Here is a 15213-nt window from a genome sequence, read left to right on the forward strand (position 1 = left end):
CTCATGTCCTCCCCTCTGGGCCTGAGGTGTCCTCTAGGTCCGGCGCTGTAATCTTGGTAATCTGGGGCCTGAGATTCCACATGCCTGTTGATAGATGTTTCCACTGGGTATCCCTCCACCGACACACCTCAAAGGCAGCATTTTAATGTACTTAAATCCATATTCTTCCCATAAAACTTGATCCTCTTTGTTCAGTCTCTGTCCCTATTATTGGCAACACGGTCCACCAAGGCACCCAAGCTCAAAACATTGGGGTTATCTTTGACTCTTCTGCTGATGTGATGTTAGACATTGTAATATGTCCTTGGTTTCATCCTCACTGAATTAGTTCAGGGGCCCGAACACATAGTCTCTTGCAGGGCAGCTTCTTTCTTCGCTTGTGAAATGGATTCTCACATCGAATCTTTCTGTGACTTGTATTCTTATCCTTCTTTTTCACTATGCTCCTGGAGTTCTCTCAGTTCTCTGTGCTTCTCTCTTTTCTTCTAAACCCCTTCTAAAGGGAAGCATACAAGCCAGCACATCTGATTTTGTTATTTTACCTCATTGCCCTACTTTTTTCCTCTCATGCATCTTTTCTAGACGCAACATGTGCAGTGGAAAAAATATGATTTTTGGAATCAGTCTGAATACAGATGTGCTCTGTCACATCAATTTGCGCTCTACCATGTAGCTGCCTTATCTGCAAAGTAGACATAGTATATCATCTTCCTCGCGGGGCTGATGTGAGGATATAATGATGTAAGGAATGTGTTATTCAGGCTCTGCACAGTCAGCAACTCTCATACTAATTCTTATTAGTGGATGGGAGCAATAGGAGCCCAGTGCCCTGCTCTCCATCTCTTCTCTCGCAAAAGCTCTGGGCCATATTTATTGAGCATCTCTGGCAGGAGCTCATTATTCCCCTCACCTTCACCATCAGTGGTTGCTACTTTTTTACCAGAATTCATCTCAAACACAGCTGACTCAGTTCTGGAAAAGGCATTTTTACTCCTTCCCATTTTTTAAAATGAGGAAGCCAAAGTCCACAGAAGTTACATGGTATGCCCAAAGTGCATACTTAAAAGAGAGTTTTGGGAAATTGTCCTTGGGAAATCTGTCCTTGGACATAATAATGTGTTTTTATATTAGCTCTCTGAGAAAGAGTTGATTTCCATTTTTCTGTTTGCAGTTTTCCATTTAGTTAATGATTAGGGTTTGAAGGTTGTCCTAAGAATGTGTGAGAAGAACTTCTACAGGGTCTACTCCATCATCCTTTTACCAGGCAGAACTAGTTCTATCCATTTCAGACTGATGGAAATAAATCCAATTTTAAAAGTGATCTAGATGGAACACTTACCAATTTCTTCTTGGATGGACCATTCCAGTGTTAAACTTTCCCTACTTTAAAGCCCTTTCAGAACAATTCTCCCTTGAATAAAGATGGAGGACAGATTACTTGCTGTATGGCCGAGTGATCATGTACCAAACTAAGCTTTAGTGTCAGAACCGAATTCCAATTTCATCTTTGTCCTTTGCCACTTATGATCTATGTAACCTTGAACAAGCTATTGAACATCTTTAAACCAGGAATTTTAATACCTACTCATAAGCTTACTCTGCACGTTAAATTAGGTCATACATGTGAAGAACTTTACAGTATCTGGCTAAGAGTCAGAGCTCAATAAATGGCAGTGAGTACATATTAAGCACATGCTCCTTCCAGGGAAGAGGTTTCATATTTACTACAGTCAGGGGAACTCAAAGCATGAGAAAAACAAAACAAACAAAATGAACATTGTTGAAAATGACAGCCAAACAGTTGTCTGCAGTGAGAACGTATAATTCTCTGAATAGTGATGACCACAGTTTTTCTCTTTTTATATTCCCTTCTCTTTTTGTTTCCAGGATGTAGTATTGTCCTAATCTTTTCTCTGCCAAAGAATTTAAATGATTTGGAAAAATTGTACAGCATCTACTTCTCTGTCTCTCTGTCTCATTAAATCTTATTTACAAGAAAAAGGGGTTATTTTTGCAGGTGGTCTTATTTACATAAAAATGATCTCCTGTCCGCTTCCCTTTTTTTTCCCCCCAAATGAGGAGGACAAAGAAGATCTGAAATGCCAGCTGCAGTTCGTGAAGGAAGAAGCTGCTTTGATGAGAAAGAAAATGGCCAAGATTGATAAGGAAAAGGACAGATTCGAACACGAGCTCCAGAAGTACAGATCCTTTTATGGGGATCTGGACAGTCCTCTGCCTAAAGGAGAAGCCGGGGGGCCTCCCAGCACCAGAGAGGCTGAGCTCAAGCTGCGGCTGAGGCTGGTGGAGGAAGAAGCCAACATCCTGGGCAGAAAAATCGTCGAACTGGAGGTGGAGAACAGAGGCCTGAAGGCGGAACTGGACGACCTGAAGGGCGACGACTTTAACGGCTCGGCCAACCCCCTCCTGAGGGAGCAGAGCGAATCCCTGTCGGAGCTGCGGCAGCACCTGCAGCTGGTGGAAGACGAGACGGAGCTGCTGCGGAGGAACGTGGCCGACCTGGAGGAGCAGAACAAGCGCATCACGGCGGAGCTCAACAAGTACAAGTACAAGTCGGGCGGCCACGAGAGCGCGCGGCACCACGACAGCGCCAAGACCGAGGCCCTGCAGGAGGAGCTGAAGGCGGCTCGCCTGCAGATCAACGAGCTCAGCGGCAAGGTCATGCAGCTGCAGTACGAGAACCGCGTGCTCATGTCCAACATGCAGCGCTACGACCTGGCCTCGCACCTGGGCATCCGCGGCAGCCCCCGCGACAGCGACGCCGAGAGCGATGCGGGCAAGAAGGAGAGCGACGACGACTCGCGGCCGCCGCACCGCAAGCGCGAAGGGCCCATCGGCGGCGAGAGCGACTCGGAGGAGGTGCGCAACATCCGCTGCCTCACGCCCACCCGCTCCTTCTACCCGGCGCCCGGGCCCTGGCCCAAGAGCTTCTCTGACCGGCAGCAGATGAAGGACATCCGCTCGGAGGCCGAGCGCCTGGGCAAGACCATCGACCGGCTCATCGCCGACACCAGCACCATCATCACCGAGGCGCGCATCTACGTGGCCAACGGGGACCTGTTCGGACTGATGGACGAGGAGGACGATGGCAGCCGCATCCGCGAGCACGAGCTGCTGTACCGCATCAACGCGCAGATGAAGGCCTTCCGCAAGGAGCTGCAGACCTTCATCGACCGCCTCGAGGTGCCCAAGTCTGCGGACGACGCCGGCGCCGAGGAGCCCATATCCGTGAGTCAGGTACAGTTCTGCCTATTGCGAGCCACGGCGATGGCGAGGCTGGTCCGCGGAGCCGCGGTCCCTGGAGGGGCGGCTCCGCGCACCGACCTCCAAGCCCCGCTTTAGGGAAGTCCCAGCTCAGAGCCTCTCTGGGCTTGGAAGCCCCATGGCGCACTTGTTCTTTCACACTGTCCTTCTTCAGGCCTGAGGTTTTTCGTAATCCAATCGCTTAGTAACTATTCTCCCTCTGTTTTGCTTAAAAGGGAAATTTACCCGCCTCCCCCTCTCCCCATCCCCCCACCCCCAGTTTTTGTGTAAAGATGAAAGGATTTCTAAAATATATTATTATTGAAGGTCGACATTTTCAATATTACTCTACTGATTCTAATAGATTGAGCTGCAAGAACATTCCGAATAGAAATCTTCAATTGCTGATTGGTGGTTTTCGAGCCGAGATTCAAATTAAGCTTAAAATATTTTCAAATCACTAAATGACCAGGATTGATGCATAACTCCTGGAAAGAATGTAGAAAGCAGAGGTAAAGAGAGATGGTATTGTGTCTGGATCCCTGCCAAGAGGAGCAAATAGGAGCCGCTGATGTACCTGCCACACATCGAAGTAACATGATCTTTATTTCTAGAGAAAATCACTGTCTGCTCTATAACAGAGAATCTCAGGACTGGGGAAGGAGTGTTATACCTTAGCTTTAAGGCAACACTAATTCAGAGAAATAGTAATAACTATTCCCGAACAGGGAAAACCAGCATTTTTCCTTCATCCTAATTGTAGAGGCACACCCGATGAGTTGGACTGATCTGCTCTAGCCAGGTATGGTGGCCAAAGACTGATGCATTTTGTCAGGGTTAAGCACGGAAGAGAGTTTAACAGGCAGTGCTACTCCTCTAGCAAGGCTGGTATCTTGTATCCCTTGGAGAACCCACGGAAGAACAACAGCATGCATGGCTTTTAAGACACGCAAGAGGGTTAAACTTAAAAATCAGTTTATACACAGAAGCATGATATTAGATTAACTGCCTGTTAGTCACAACTAGAAAAATTGCAACCCCATCGCTTATTTATCTTGCATGCTGCTTTGCTTTGCTATTTAAAAAAAAAAAAAAAACTTTTATAATAAAACTTGTTGAATTTTGAAATGTTAAAGATTTTTTCCCTCTATGTATTATATCACATAGTTGGTTTTTAATTTCCTAGTTTCGGATTTTTGAATACTTTGAGCATGTGGTTTTTCAATTATACTCTCAGGGTGAAGAGATAGAAATCAGAGTGAGAGAAAGTACTGTACATAATAGTAGGTTTTCAGACTTTGTAAATATATATAAGGGAGGGTTCTCTATCGTAAGTTGAATGAATGCTTAGATTAGTTGATATAAACTTAAGTTTTAAAAATTATTATTAATGAATTCTTCTTTTTGTCTTTGCATTTACCTTCCCAGATGTTCCAGCCTATCATTTTACTTATTCTCATTCTTGTATTATTTTCATCACTTTCTTACACAACAATATTTAAACTTGTCTTCCTTTTTACACTGTTTTTTGTACTGTAAATCTTTCATCATTTACCATTCATTGTAGTATTTTCAGTTTGTTTGTTTTGTTCACCCTTCAAGACAAGAAGTAAAAGAAGTATAATTTCTGTAGTAACCAATGCTATAAAAACACTGAAGACTGCTTATTTCTTTAAAAAGACACATCTTACCACTACTAAATTCAATAAGAAGCCTGAGCATTAAATGTTTCAGGTAAGGGAGTAAGTATGACTTCTCTTTTTATAAATCATTTTAATTTTACTTCTTTCTTTTACATCTTGATTTGTACTCTACTTAAATCACTGTAAGAATGACTGTAAAAATTGCCTAGGTCTCTCAATTGTTTCTCAGTATTTGACTATTATGATAATTCAAAAGCTGGACATTCACAAGTTGGTCACATCTTAGAAAATATATAGATTTATAAAGTACTTTTGCTAGGTTGCATCAGACTAACAACATAATTTTGATAACCAGTAAATATCAATGAAAATTATGGTGAACAAATGAAATGTGACCATCATGGGAACTAAACTATTTATTGTGATACTGATGGTGTTCTGTCTAAAAAGATGTGTTTGGAAGCATGAGAGTGGATTAGGCCTTAGTTCATTGAGAAAGTAATTATCTTCATCCTATTAGATTTGACCAGCTTCAACCATTCCAACCAAACCAACCATTTCTGCATTTACCTGTTATACTTGGAGCCATATATTGCTAATCAAGTTTTTTGCCTGGAGTCCTGTCCTCTATAATAGGTTACCACACAGAACTGCTTCTGGAGCAGGAAATATGCTAGAAATACAGTATATTAAATATTTTGAGTAGGGAAAAGAATAGTCATTCTGTAGAATTTCATTAAATCACAGTCCAAAGCCAGTAGCATAGTTCCAGTGGGAGTTGCTCTCTAGACAAACTTACTTTGGTGAACCTCAACATTACCCTTTCTCCTCCTACCTAAAGTGGCCTGGATAGGTTTCCTGTACCCAAAAGGTCCTATTCTGTCCACCTCATTGGCAATTTACAGAGTGGAAAGCTGGACTGCGCTACTGCCACCAAGATTCAGAAATACTAGCACTCGTTGACATCACAGATGTAGAGATACTTGCATGTTGGTTGGTGGATATGAAAATCTGTAGTAAAGTGAAGTATCTTGCCCTCAGCATAAAAAATAATATATGGAAAATCTTTGCTCTAATACAACATTTGGCACTAGCAACAGTCTTTTGAGTCCTCATCCCCCAGCACGTCAGTTTCCCTTTGAGTATTAATTTAATAAAAAGAAAAACTACATAATAGTCTAAAATTTAGTTTATAATACCTGCTCTTAATCTCCATGGTTTTCAATTTAATTTTGGTTTTCATTTGGTTTTGTTTTAAGGGGAGGAGAGACTGGGAGTGAGGAGTGGTTGACCAGCAGTTTGAATCTGTCACTACATACTTGCGGCTTTTTGTCTTAGAGATTCAAATGGCTAGATAGAACTTCATGACAAGAACAAATGAAATAACATAAATGCTATACTTAATTATTCAAGTGTTACTTTTAAAAAATTTTCATCTCAGGAAAAGCAACCACTTTAAAAATCAAAATTTGTCTGTTAGATCCTTGGTCAACCCCTAGACCACCATCTCAGAGGAACCATTTTGGCAATGGAAGTGGAACTGAAGGTAAATGTTTGAGGCTGAAATTTATCTGAAATATTTATTGCCTTGGGATCCAGATACAGCCAGCTAAGCAATGACTCTCAGCTACCTATGGAGCATTTGGTAGCTTATGGAGGTGTTGCCGGTTCCAGTCACAATGACTGGAAGCTCATTGGCATTTAGAGGAAAGGGGTCAGAATTTCAAATAACTGTCCGGCCCAGATTCCTAACATTATCCCTGTGGGGAAGCAGGGCATGCAGTGCGCTTGTTCACCTCAGAAGGATCGTGGATATTCCGTACCCTGTGTGGCTTTAAGAAACTGGCTTTAGAATTGAAACTTTCTTTACCACAAGGAGAATCAAGAACTAAATATCTAGATCAGTGGTTTTCAACCTTAGCCACGCATCAGAATTCCTGGCATGCTTTTAGAGTTGAGACCCTACTTCACACTAATTGAAACTGAATGTGTGAGCCCAGGCATTTATATATATAATTTTTTAAACTCCCAAGAACCAATTCTTCAGATGTTTGAATTATCAAAAATATGTAGATACAGCTTATACCAAGGTTATAGTAAACCATGTGATAATAGCTGTATAGAATCATCAGTTGTCTAGGTTTTAGTAGACCTTAAAGTTCCAGGCATTCAGTGGATATCTGTATCCTCTCTAGGGCATTTCCACCTTTGTCATACGGCCTTTGCCACAAGTCCTCTAATGACAAAGCAGTTCTCTTTCCACACTGATGATAGTGTTAGAAAACTCCCCTTTCATTCATACAGGTGTTTAAAGCAAACAATATCAGAGAAGACGAATAGGAATAATACATGACAGAAAGGAGAACCGAGGTCAGTATTGTGTGTGTGCAGGGTCTCACACACACACTTGGAGATACAGACACATGTGAATGCTGAATTAAAGCCTCAAGATGATCTCACACACACACCCTAACAAACCACCACTTTGTCATTATACAGTCAACTCTGCCACAAAGCTTCCCCATGTGATCCACAGAGAGGATATGGTGTCCCAGCAAGAATGATGGGTGCCAACTGATTCTACCCTCCAAACCCAGACGAGAAAGCATACACAAAGAGATGTGAGAATGGAGCAAAAAGATAGAGTATGGATCCTTTGTCTAGTTAACAAACATTTTGAAGTGTCCCTATGTTAGGTATAGAGGAAATTGAGGTTCAGTTTCTACTTTTTCACAGCTTTTAATTGATTGATTGACCAGGACAGACATGTAAACAGCTAACTCTGACATGTACTCTTATTGAAGTGCAAAAAAAGGTTTGTGGTTGCAATTTATTGTTCATTGCATACCTGAGAGCATGTTAGATTTCCCTAAGAGAACACAATAAAATCCCTAGGCATTCTTGGTTGGAATAATACCATAAATCAATGCAGGGGTGGTACATATACCTCAACAATATCTTGTGACCTGAGCAAGAAAGGAGATGCTAACCAAGGGATGGCTGGGCTAACCAAAACACCAGCCTTGCCCTCAGATCTCTTGTGAGGAATTAAAGTCATCCTGGCAGCAAGGGTATTAATCTTACCTATGGCTTCCTAAGGCATTGACTTTATAGAAGAATTTCATGACAATTTTGAACTCCATCCAGGCTCTTCATATATGCAACCCCAGTAAGATAATGATGAGGGGAAACAGGACAGACTTGGAGGCTCTTTCCAACTGTGCTCTACCCACTGCATAGCCGGCTTCTCAGTTTGTGCCTGTGTGTATGCACACACCTCTACACACTGTGGTGTGCAGTAGGAAATGCACCTAGTGTCAGAGAATTCAGACCTGCATCTATCTTAGGGGACTGCTGGGGGCCGGTAGTTGGAAGGTGGTCTCAGCAAACTGCCAGCAGGCACAAGGTGACCTTGTCCCTTGCCTTCTTCTCCCTGGAACTTCAGACTGTTCTATGAGCACCAGGGATCTAGGGTGCATCTCTCCCTTACACCACAGGGCATAGTCATGGGAAGAAAAGTTAACAAAGATGGCACCCAAGACCTCAGAAAGAGAGTCCCCAGTATCTCCTTCCCCTCCCCTTTGATCCTGTTCCTTGCATTGTCTTTGTTGTATAAAGCTAGCCCTAAAAGAGGAACACCCAGGCTTCTTTGTTCATGAGGAAAACAAAATCCTCCAATTATTGAGCCAAGGAATCTTCTCATGTTTGCACCTTTGAATCTGTGCTATTTAAACATCACGCTGAAAATAAGTTCAAACAAAAAATTCCTTTGTGTGCACATTCTTGGGTGTAGGAAGGAGTGTCTTTGGTAATTTGGCCTAGATTTAAGAAAAAAAAGAATTCAATTGGCTACTTTTAAGCAGAACAGGCTCAAACTCATAAAACAAGGGAAAATTCAATGCTCAGCCTGGAATGTGTATTGGCTTGCATTCTCCAGCCTTCATTTCAATCTGTGTGGTAGAGTGGGATACGGTTATTTCATCAGCTGCCAATGAAATTTGGAATGTCAATTTGGTAGCTAAGCCTTAACTCTAAATATTCATGCGGTGTTGGTGGCTATATTCTTATAGAACCACAGCCCACTTTCCTCTGGTAGAGTCATGCTTTGGGTGAGATGCCCTAATTCAATATAAGGATTGAAGAGAAAGTGGTAGAGGATAATATCAGATAGAGGGAAAAGTTGACAGCACTTTTAGGAACCACTTTCAAGTAGAGTGCTGTTATAATCTCGCTTGATCAGAGAATAGGAGCAGCAAAGGCAACACTTGCCTGTTAAAAAGAAGGAAAAATCTCCACCTTACACTTCCCACTGTCAAACCAGGCTGTGATGTCTCAAAGAACCTCGTCTTGTCTTATGACTCAGATGGTTATGTTTACTAAGCTTAAATGTATTGACATTTCTTGATTATTCAATTTCATTGTTACAGTTATAAAAGGTTTTTTTAGTTCATAGTTATCTGAGTTTTCCTACAGCTAAATCAAATACCATGAAAATCCAACATCTGAAAATAAAATTGTAAGATTTTATAAATTCATAAAATTTACTATAAGAGTATATAATCAGTGGTGGTTAGCAGTTTTTCAGCCTTTCAAAAAATATCCATGTAACTGTTTGGACTTGTGGATGAGAGTGCTTCTTTGTATGTTGTCTAAACCAAAATTTCTGTTTAGGGTATTTCAAGTTCAGTTCATAATATTTTGCTTTTGTTTTGATTCTTTTTCTTTTAAATTATCAGAACATTTTTAGGCAGATTAGGTAAATAATTTAAAAGTTTTATCTTGTACCAAGATAGATATTAAATAAACAGTATGTTGGAGGATTGCACTAATTGAAAAACTAGAGCCTTTCAGAAACGTTTAGAAGAGTTACTCATTTCACAAAATGGGAAGGGACCCTGAAGTATTCAGGAATGATACGACTATTTCAGGAGCTTTGTTATACTGCCGACTCCAAAGATGGAACTCTGGAAATCATTGATTCTGAAAAAGTGTGCTTTACATGTTTATTTTCTGTAGTCTCTTCTGAGTGTTTTGAGTTGAGCTGCTTATAAAATCTGTGTTAACAAGCAAGAGGCATAAGTGATCATCGAAGGCTGACAAACATTTGTTCCTTTCTGAGATTGTTCAACATAATGTACCTGTGAAGGCAGCAAGTCAGCTCTTTGAGTTCATGTTGAAAGTTCCTGCCTTAACCAATGTGTTTGAAAATTTAAAGAGTCTGAGGGGCAGAGAGAAGCTCATCAGTTTGTCCACTTGCCTCAAATGGCTTAGTAAGGAAAGAGAATTTAAGAGCTTTTTAAAAAAAATACCTTATACTGTCTTTTATTTGTTAATGTCAGAAAACTCAGTTTAGCATCTAGTTTGTAATTCCCTTTCTTTTTCATGAACATGTGCAATTTTTGTACAATCCATTCCCTTTGTCATTCCCTCTGTATTATTAACTCCTGGACAGATAAAACAGACTTAGACTATTTAAATAGACATCCTATGTGTCAGCCTAGATCAGTCATTTAGAACTTTGAAGGGGGGAGGGGATGGTGGTTAACATAATGAGTCAGCAAAATTAATTTATTCTGGATTTTGGAACCTGAGCTCCTTTACCTGAAAGGAAATGTGTATCTGCAGAGGCACCAGAACCACCGTATGGAAGGTCTTAGCATTATTCTACCTGCTGAGACTCCATGTAGTGGAAAAAGCCCCAGGAAAGCAGCCAGAGGAGGTAGTTGAAGGAAAATGAGGATCCCCCAGCAATGGACCTTCAAATCTTGGAGTGAGAAAGCTCTCCAGGAAGTGAAACTCATGCCTCTGGTCACACTTGTCACTTTGGAGGGAATGTGATTTATTCCCAAGTAGCTATTTGTTTGAAGTACTCATATTTGTGGAAAGTAGATGGATTAAAAATAGTAGGGTAGATGCTAAATAATTGGAAAAGAAAGAATGAAGGAATCTTACTGTGCAAAATATTTCAGTGGCAACGACAACAAAAGAATATAGTGTAAGGGCCAAGCATAGGCGTCAAGGCATTGTTAGAGTCTCTGTGGGCTTAACTAAGAGATCTTGGTGTAGAGAGTGGGTCCAGCTGTCTCTGCAGAAGTCCTCTGATTGGGGTGGACCCAAGACTACACTGAAGTGTGGCTGTGGGCCTCCCTTCCTGGACCCTCATCTCCAGATCCTTTACCGTAGCCTTCTCACATCATGATGCCACATTTCTTTGCACCTGGGCACCAAGACCTCTCACATTAGCCCCTCAAAATCTAGCACCACTCATACAGTTCCTCTTTTTGATCTTCCGTCTCTCTCCCTGCTCCACGGCCCACGAATGAAAAAGACTACTTTCCCCGGGCTCCGATCAAAGCTTACCTATATTGACTGTTCCTTCCAGCCCTTTTGTGTGTTAGCTGTTCCTTTTTTTCTTTTAGATGGGTTTGTAATCACAGCAGTTGAGTTATCTAAACTTCAATTTGTTCCTCTTTAGAGTTTCTAGTTCCTTGTTACAGTGCTCTGCACTTCTATCAATCATCTTTCTTACTCCTTTAGCATTTTTATTACCTCCTTTTTGAACTAGGGGTCTAGTAGTCTGGAGAGATCTGTTTCATTCCTTGTTCTTTCAGGGGATTTCTCTTGTTCTTTTAATTGGGAGTAGCAGCTCTCCTTTTCTGAGCAAAGTTGTGACTAGCCAGTAATCACTTCCTTTGTCAATGGCATTTGATTAGACAGTTACTAAAAATATAACGCTGTCTCCTGAAGGTGATAAATCTAACATTTCTGGTAGAAGATATAGGTGGGGTAGCAACACCCTGGGATGGGGCAGGACGGGGAGAATACAGATCAATTTCTTTGTCCTTCAAATTATACTCCCTAAATGGCCTCTCAGCCCTGCTTTCCTGCTAGAACTTCCTAACAGAAGTGACTCAGGGTGGCCCTCTTGTGGTGGACAGGCATTCCCAAGGCCCTTTTCTGGAATGAAATGAGAGGTAGCCCTAGAATGGTTCCTGTATTACTTAGCTTTTGTTGTCATCATTATCAACATCTCCCAAGTAAAGAATCTGGAAATAATATAGTGAGATGCTAAAAACAAATTTGAAAACCGTAGGGAAGATCTGTCTCTAGTCTTAAATAGCTCACGTTTTTAAAATGTTTTATTGTTTTGTTTCTTCAAACTATAGACCAGTACTTTAAAAAATAAAATAAAACAGATAGTTTGAAACTGTTTCTTTTGAATATTTCTGTCATCTGGAAATGCCTGTACATAAGCCCCATGACAGATTTGCTTGGCTAAAAAATCTGTTGACATGTCACCATCCCTCAGAATAGAAGAGACAGCCAGCATCCCATGATTCTAGGGAAAAACATCCAGCAGTGGGAAAACAGCACATTAGCTGAAACACAACAACCTAAGCATGTAACTTCCATGGATAATAAATACTTTGTGTGTGACTCTCTTAATTTTATAATCTAAAACAGATTCTAATAAGTGTAAACATATTTCTTTTACTAACACAGAGTCCGAACTCTGTCATTCTAGGACTCAAATAACACAGGACCAAATTTGACAGACTCAGCTGTAGAACTTTATAAAAATTAAGAAAACTGGGCCTCACCACTGGATGGTCTAGTTCAGAAAGTGGAGGAAAGTTCCAGCTTTAGGAACTTTTTTTTTTTTTTTAATATTTATTTATTTATTTTTGGCTGTGTTGGGTCTTCTGTGCGAGTTGGGTTTCTGTGCAAGGGCTTTCTCTAGTTGCGGCAAGCGGGGGCCACTCTTCATCGCGGTGCGCAGGCCTCTCACTGTCGCGGCCTCTCCCCACCAGGGAAGCCCCAGCTTTAGGAACTTTTAAATAATTCTTTGAGTGATTGCAGTGTGCAGCAAGGCCTGAGAGTAACACAACACAGAACTGTGGTCCCCTTGGTGCAATGCTATGGAGACTACCAGGAGAAGCACTCCACATTTGTTTATAAATTTGTTTCAAGGAATACTCAGGAAGTGGACAGTCATGCTGCAGGTCACATTTCAGGGATCTTCAGAGTTGATGGAACTTGTTGAGGACAAAGATTTGTCTTTTTCTTCCAGTCCTCAGGATCTAACACTACACCTGGCCCAGAGCTGGTGCTCACAAATATTTGTTAAGTGGAATGTTAATTGGAATGCCCAAGACCTCTCCCTAAGAATGGAAGATCGTTTAATGCTCAAGAGAGTTCTGCTAAACAACTGAGATGTATCGTAAAGCTCTTTGAAAATTGTAAAGGGCAGACATTATTCTAGAAGGAAGGATTATTTAAAATGCCACATGTAACAGCTTCTTTTTTTTGGCTGTGTTGGGTCTTTGTTGCTGCCCGGGCTTTCTCTAGTTGCAGCGAGCAGGGGCTACTCTTTGTTGCGGTGTGCGGGCTTCTCTGCAGTGGCTTCTCGTTGCGGAGCACGGGCCCCAGAACGCGCAGGCTTCAGTAGTTGTGGTGTGCAGGCTCAGTAGTTGTGGCTCGCGGGCTCTAGAGCGCAGGCTCAGTAGTTGTGGCACACGGGCTTAGTTGCTCCGCGGCATGTGGGATCTTCCCGGACCAGGGATCAAACCCGTGTCCCCTGCAGTGGCAGGCGATTCTTAACCACTGTGCCACCAGCGAAGTCCCCTAGCTTCTAAATTATAATATGCGATAAGAATGAGTTCAGTTTTTCAAAGTCACCTCTTTTCCAATTTTTTCCATATCGTTTATAATGAAAATAGAAATACGATACCCCTTTAACTGGTAAATATGTTTAAAGAGTAAATGAAGAAGGGGCTGAAAAACTATACAAGCAAGAAATCAGAAGCCACCCAGTATAAAGAGATTAAATATGTAACTGCTTCGTGGTGCTTCAAGATCATCCTTCAGACAGAAAACTGTAAATTAAATGTGCAGTGGTATACTAAAGGCAAAGTTGGTGCATTTATCCCTAGATTTTCTTCCATCACTAAGTTAAAATTCTTTTGTCTTCGTATTCTGACTGAGGATTTACATTATTGAAGGATACAAACCTCTTTAAATAAATAGCCATGAAGATAAATACTCTTGTTATATGACTCCTATGTTATACTTGGAAGATGAAGTATTAGCTCCCTCATTTGGGACTTAGAAGAGAACTGAATTTAAGATTTGATAAAGCCAGAAATAAATGTCTCACGCCCCAAACTCTTATCCCTGGGTTCTATTCCCTTCCTTGAGCCCCTTGGAATTTTAAACTTTAAGGCACTCCTTCAGGAATTAGAAGACCTGGATTCTATTCCTGGCATTGCTAGTTAGTGCCTTTGTGACCTTGAGCAAATGGCTTAACATCAGGGCCTCTTTCCTCAGCTGTAAAATGAGAAGCTTGGCTAGATGATTTCAGGGGTTCTTTCTGGCTCTAAAATTCTGTAAGTCTGGAAACACCTGCTAGTGACATTTATGCACTCATTGCTCTTTCCCCCTTTCCAAAATGTTTTAGTTTGTGGCTTAATAGCATCATTTATATAGATCTTTTCAAACCCTTTCCAAGATTTTCTTTTTTTGTTTCTTGATAGCAGCTCATGTTTCTACATTTACTTTACATTAAGAATTGTTACATGCATTTCTTTACATATTTGTTATACACTGAAATAGGATTAGTATGACATCAGATATGAATGATTCTTCCAAATTCTCTCTAATATATAGAGCAATAATTTGAGTCACTTTCATATTTGAAGGTTTAAATATTTAAATGGATTAAAAGTGACCTGGATTGTGCAACAAATTGCATTTTTTTTCATAAGGTTTTCAGCCATTTGACACCTGCTTGAAAATGTCAGGCGCTTCAAGATGTCTGAATATCACTATAGGGCTGGGTATACCAGCATCTGTTTTCAAAATCCATTCGTTTTATGTACATAACAGCAGGAACTTTTCTTAAAACAAAGCTTTCTTAGAAGTTTTTAGTGGAAAGGTTCAGAAATACCTGAGCTGAGTATTTATTGCCTTTGTATGCTGTCATCTAATTGCATTGCTTTATTTCTCTGGGGTATGAAATATAGCATGGAAATTTTAGCTAATATACATAAAAAATTATTCAACAGAAAGGGTTGGTAAGTACTACAATTAATGGTAGACTGGGGTGAAATTCTGTCAAAGTTTTTTGTCCCTAGTTTTTTATTCTATGTTTGATATAATTTAAGGTCAAGTTTACCATGACAAGAAGCAGATGAAGCACCTGCAATAAATAATTACTGGGACATCCATGAAAAAGGGCATTGAAACAGGTGCTATTGAGGGATAATATAGAGGATAGCACAACATAATTCCTACTGCAATTAGCTACAGA

The 15213-nt window shown here is 40.9% G+C and overlaps 2 protein-coding genes across 4 annotated transcripts in view; both read left to right on the forward strand.

Annotated features, from left to right (window-relative positions):
* The window catches only part of MTCL3 (MTCL family member 3), a 58174-nt gene extending 53354 nt beyond the window's left edge, over positions 1–4820 (forward strand). The window contains exons 6-7 of one of the 2 annotated variants that reach the window (XM_082406120.1): positions 2080–3255; positions 4690–4820. In XM_082406120.1, coding sequence (XP_082262246.1) covers positions 2080–3255; positions 4690–4800 — 1287 coding nt within the window. In that variant the 3' untranslated portion in view covers positions 4801–4820. The remainder of the gene's footprint in view (positions 1–2079; positions 3256–4689) is intronic. The other variant, XM_082406121.1, reaches the window with a different exon arrangement.
* The window catches only part of KIAA0408, a 35398-nt gene continuing 23313 nt past the window's right edge, over positions 3129–15213 (forward strand). The window contains exon 1 of one of the 2 annotated variants that reach the window (XM_082406174.1): positions 3129–3255. The gene's annotated coding sequence lies outside the window, so the exon portion shown is untranslated. Of the gene's footprint in view, positions 3256–4871; positions 4996–15213 lie in introns of those variants that run through there. The other variant, XM_082406173.1, reaches the window with a different exon arrangement.

This window comes from Balaenoptera borealis (assembly GCF_965194805.1).
Source record: "Balaenoptera borealis genome assembly, chromosome: 9".
In the NCBI taxonomy this organism is placed as follows: domain Eukaryota; kingdom Metazoa; phylum Chordata; class Mammalia; order Artiodactyla; family Balaenopteridae; genus Balaenoptera; species Balaenoptera borealis.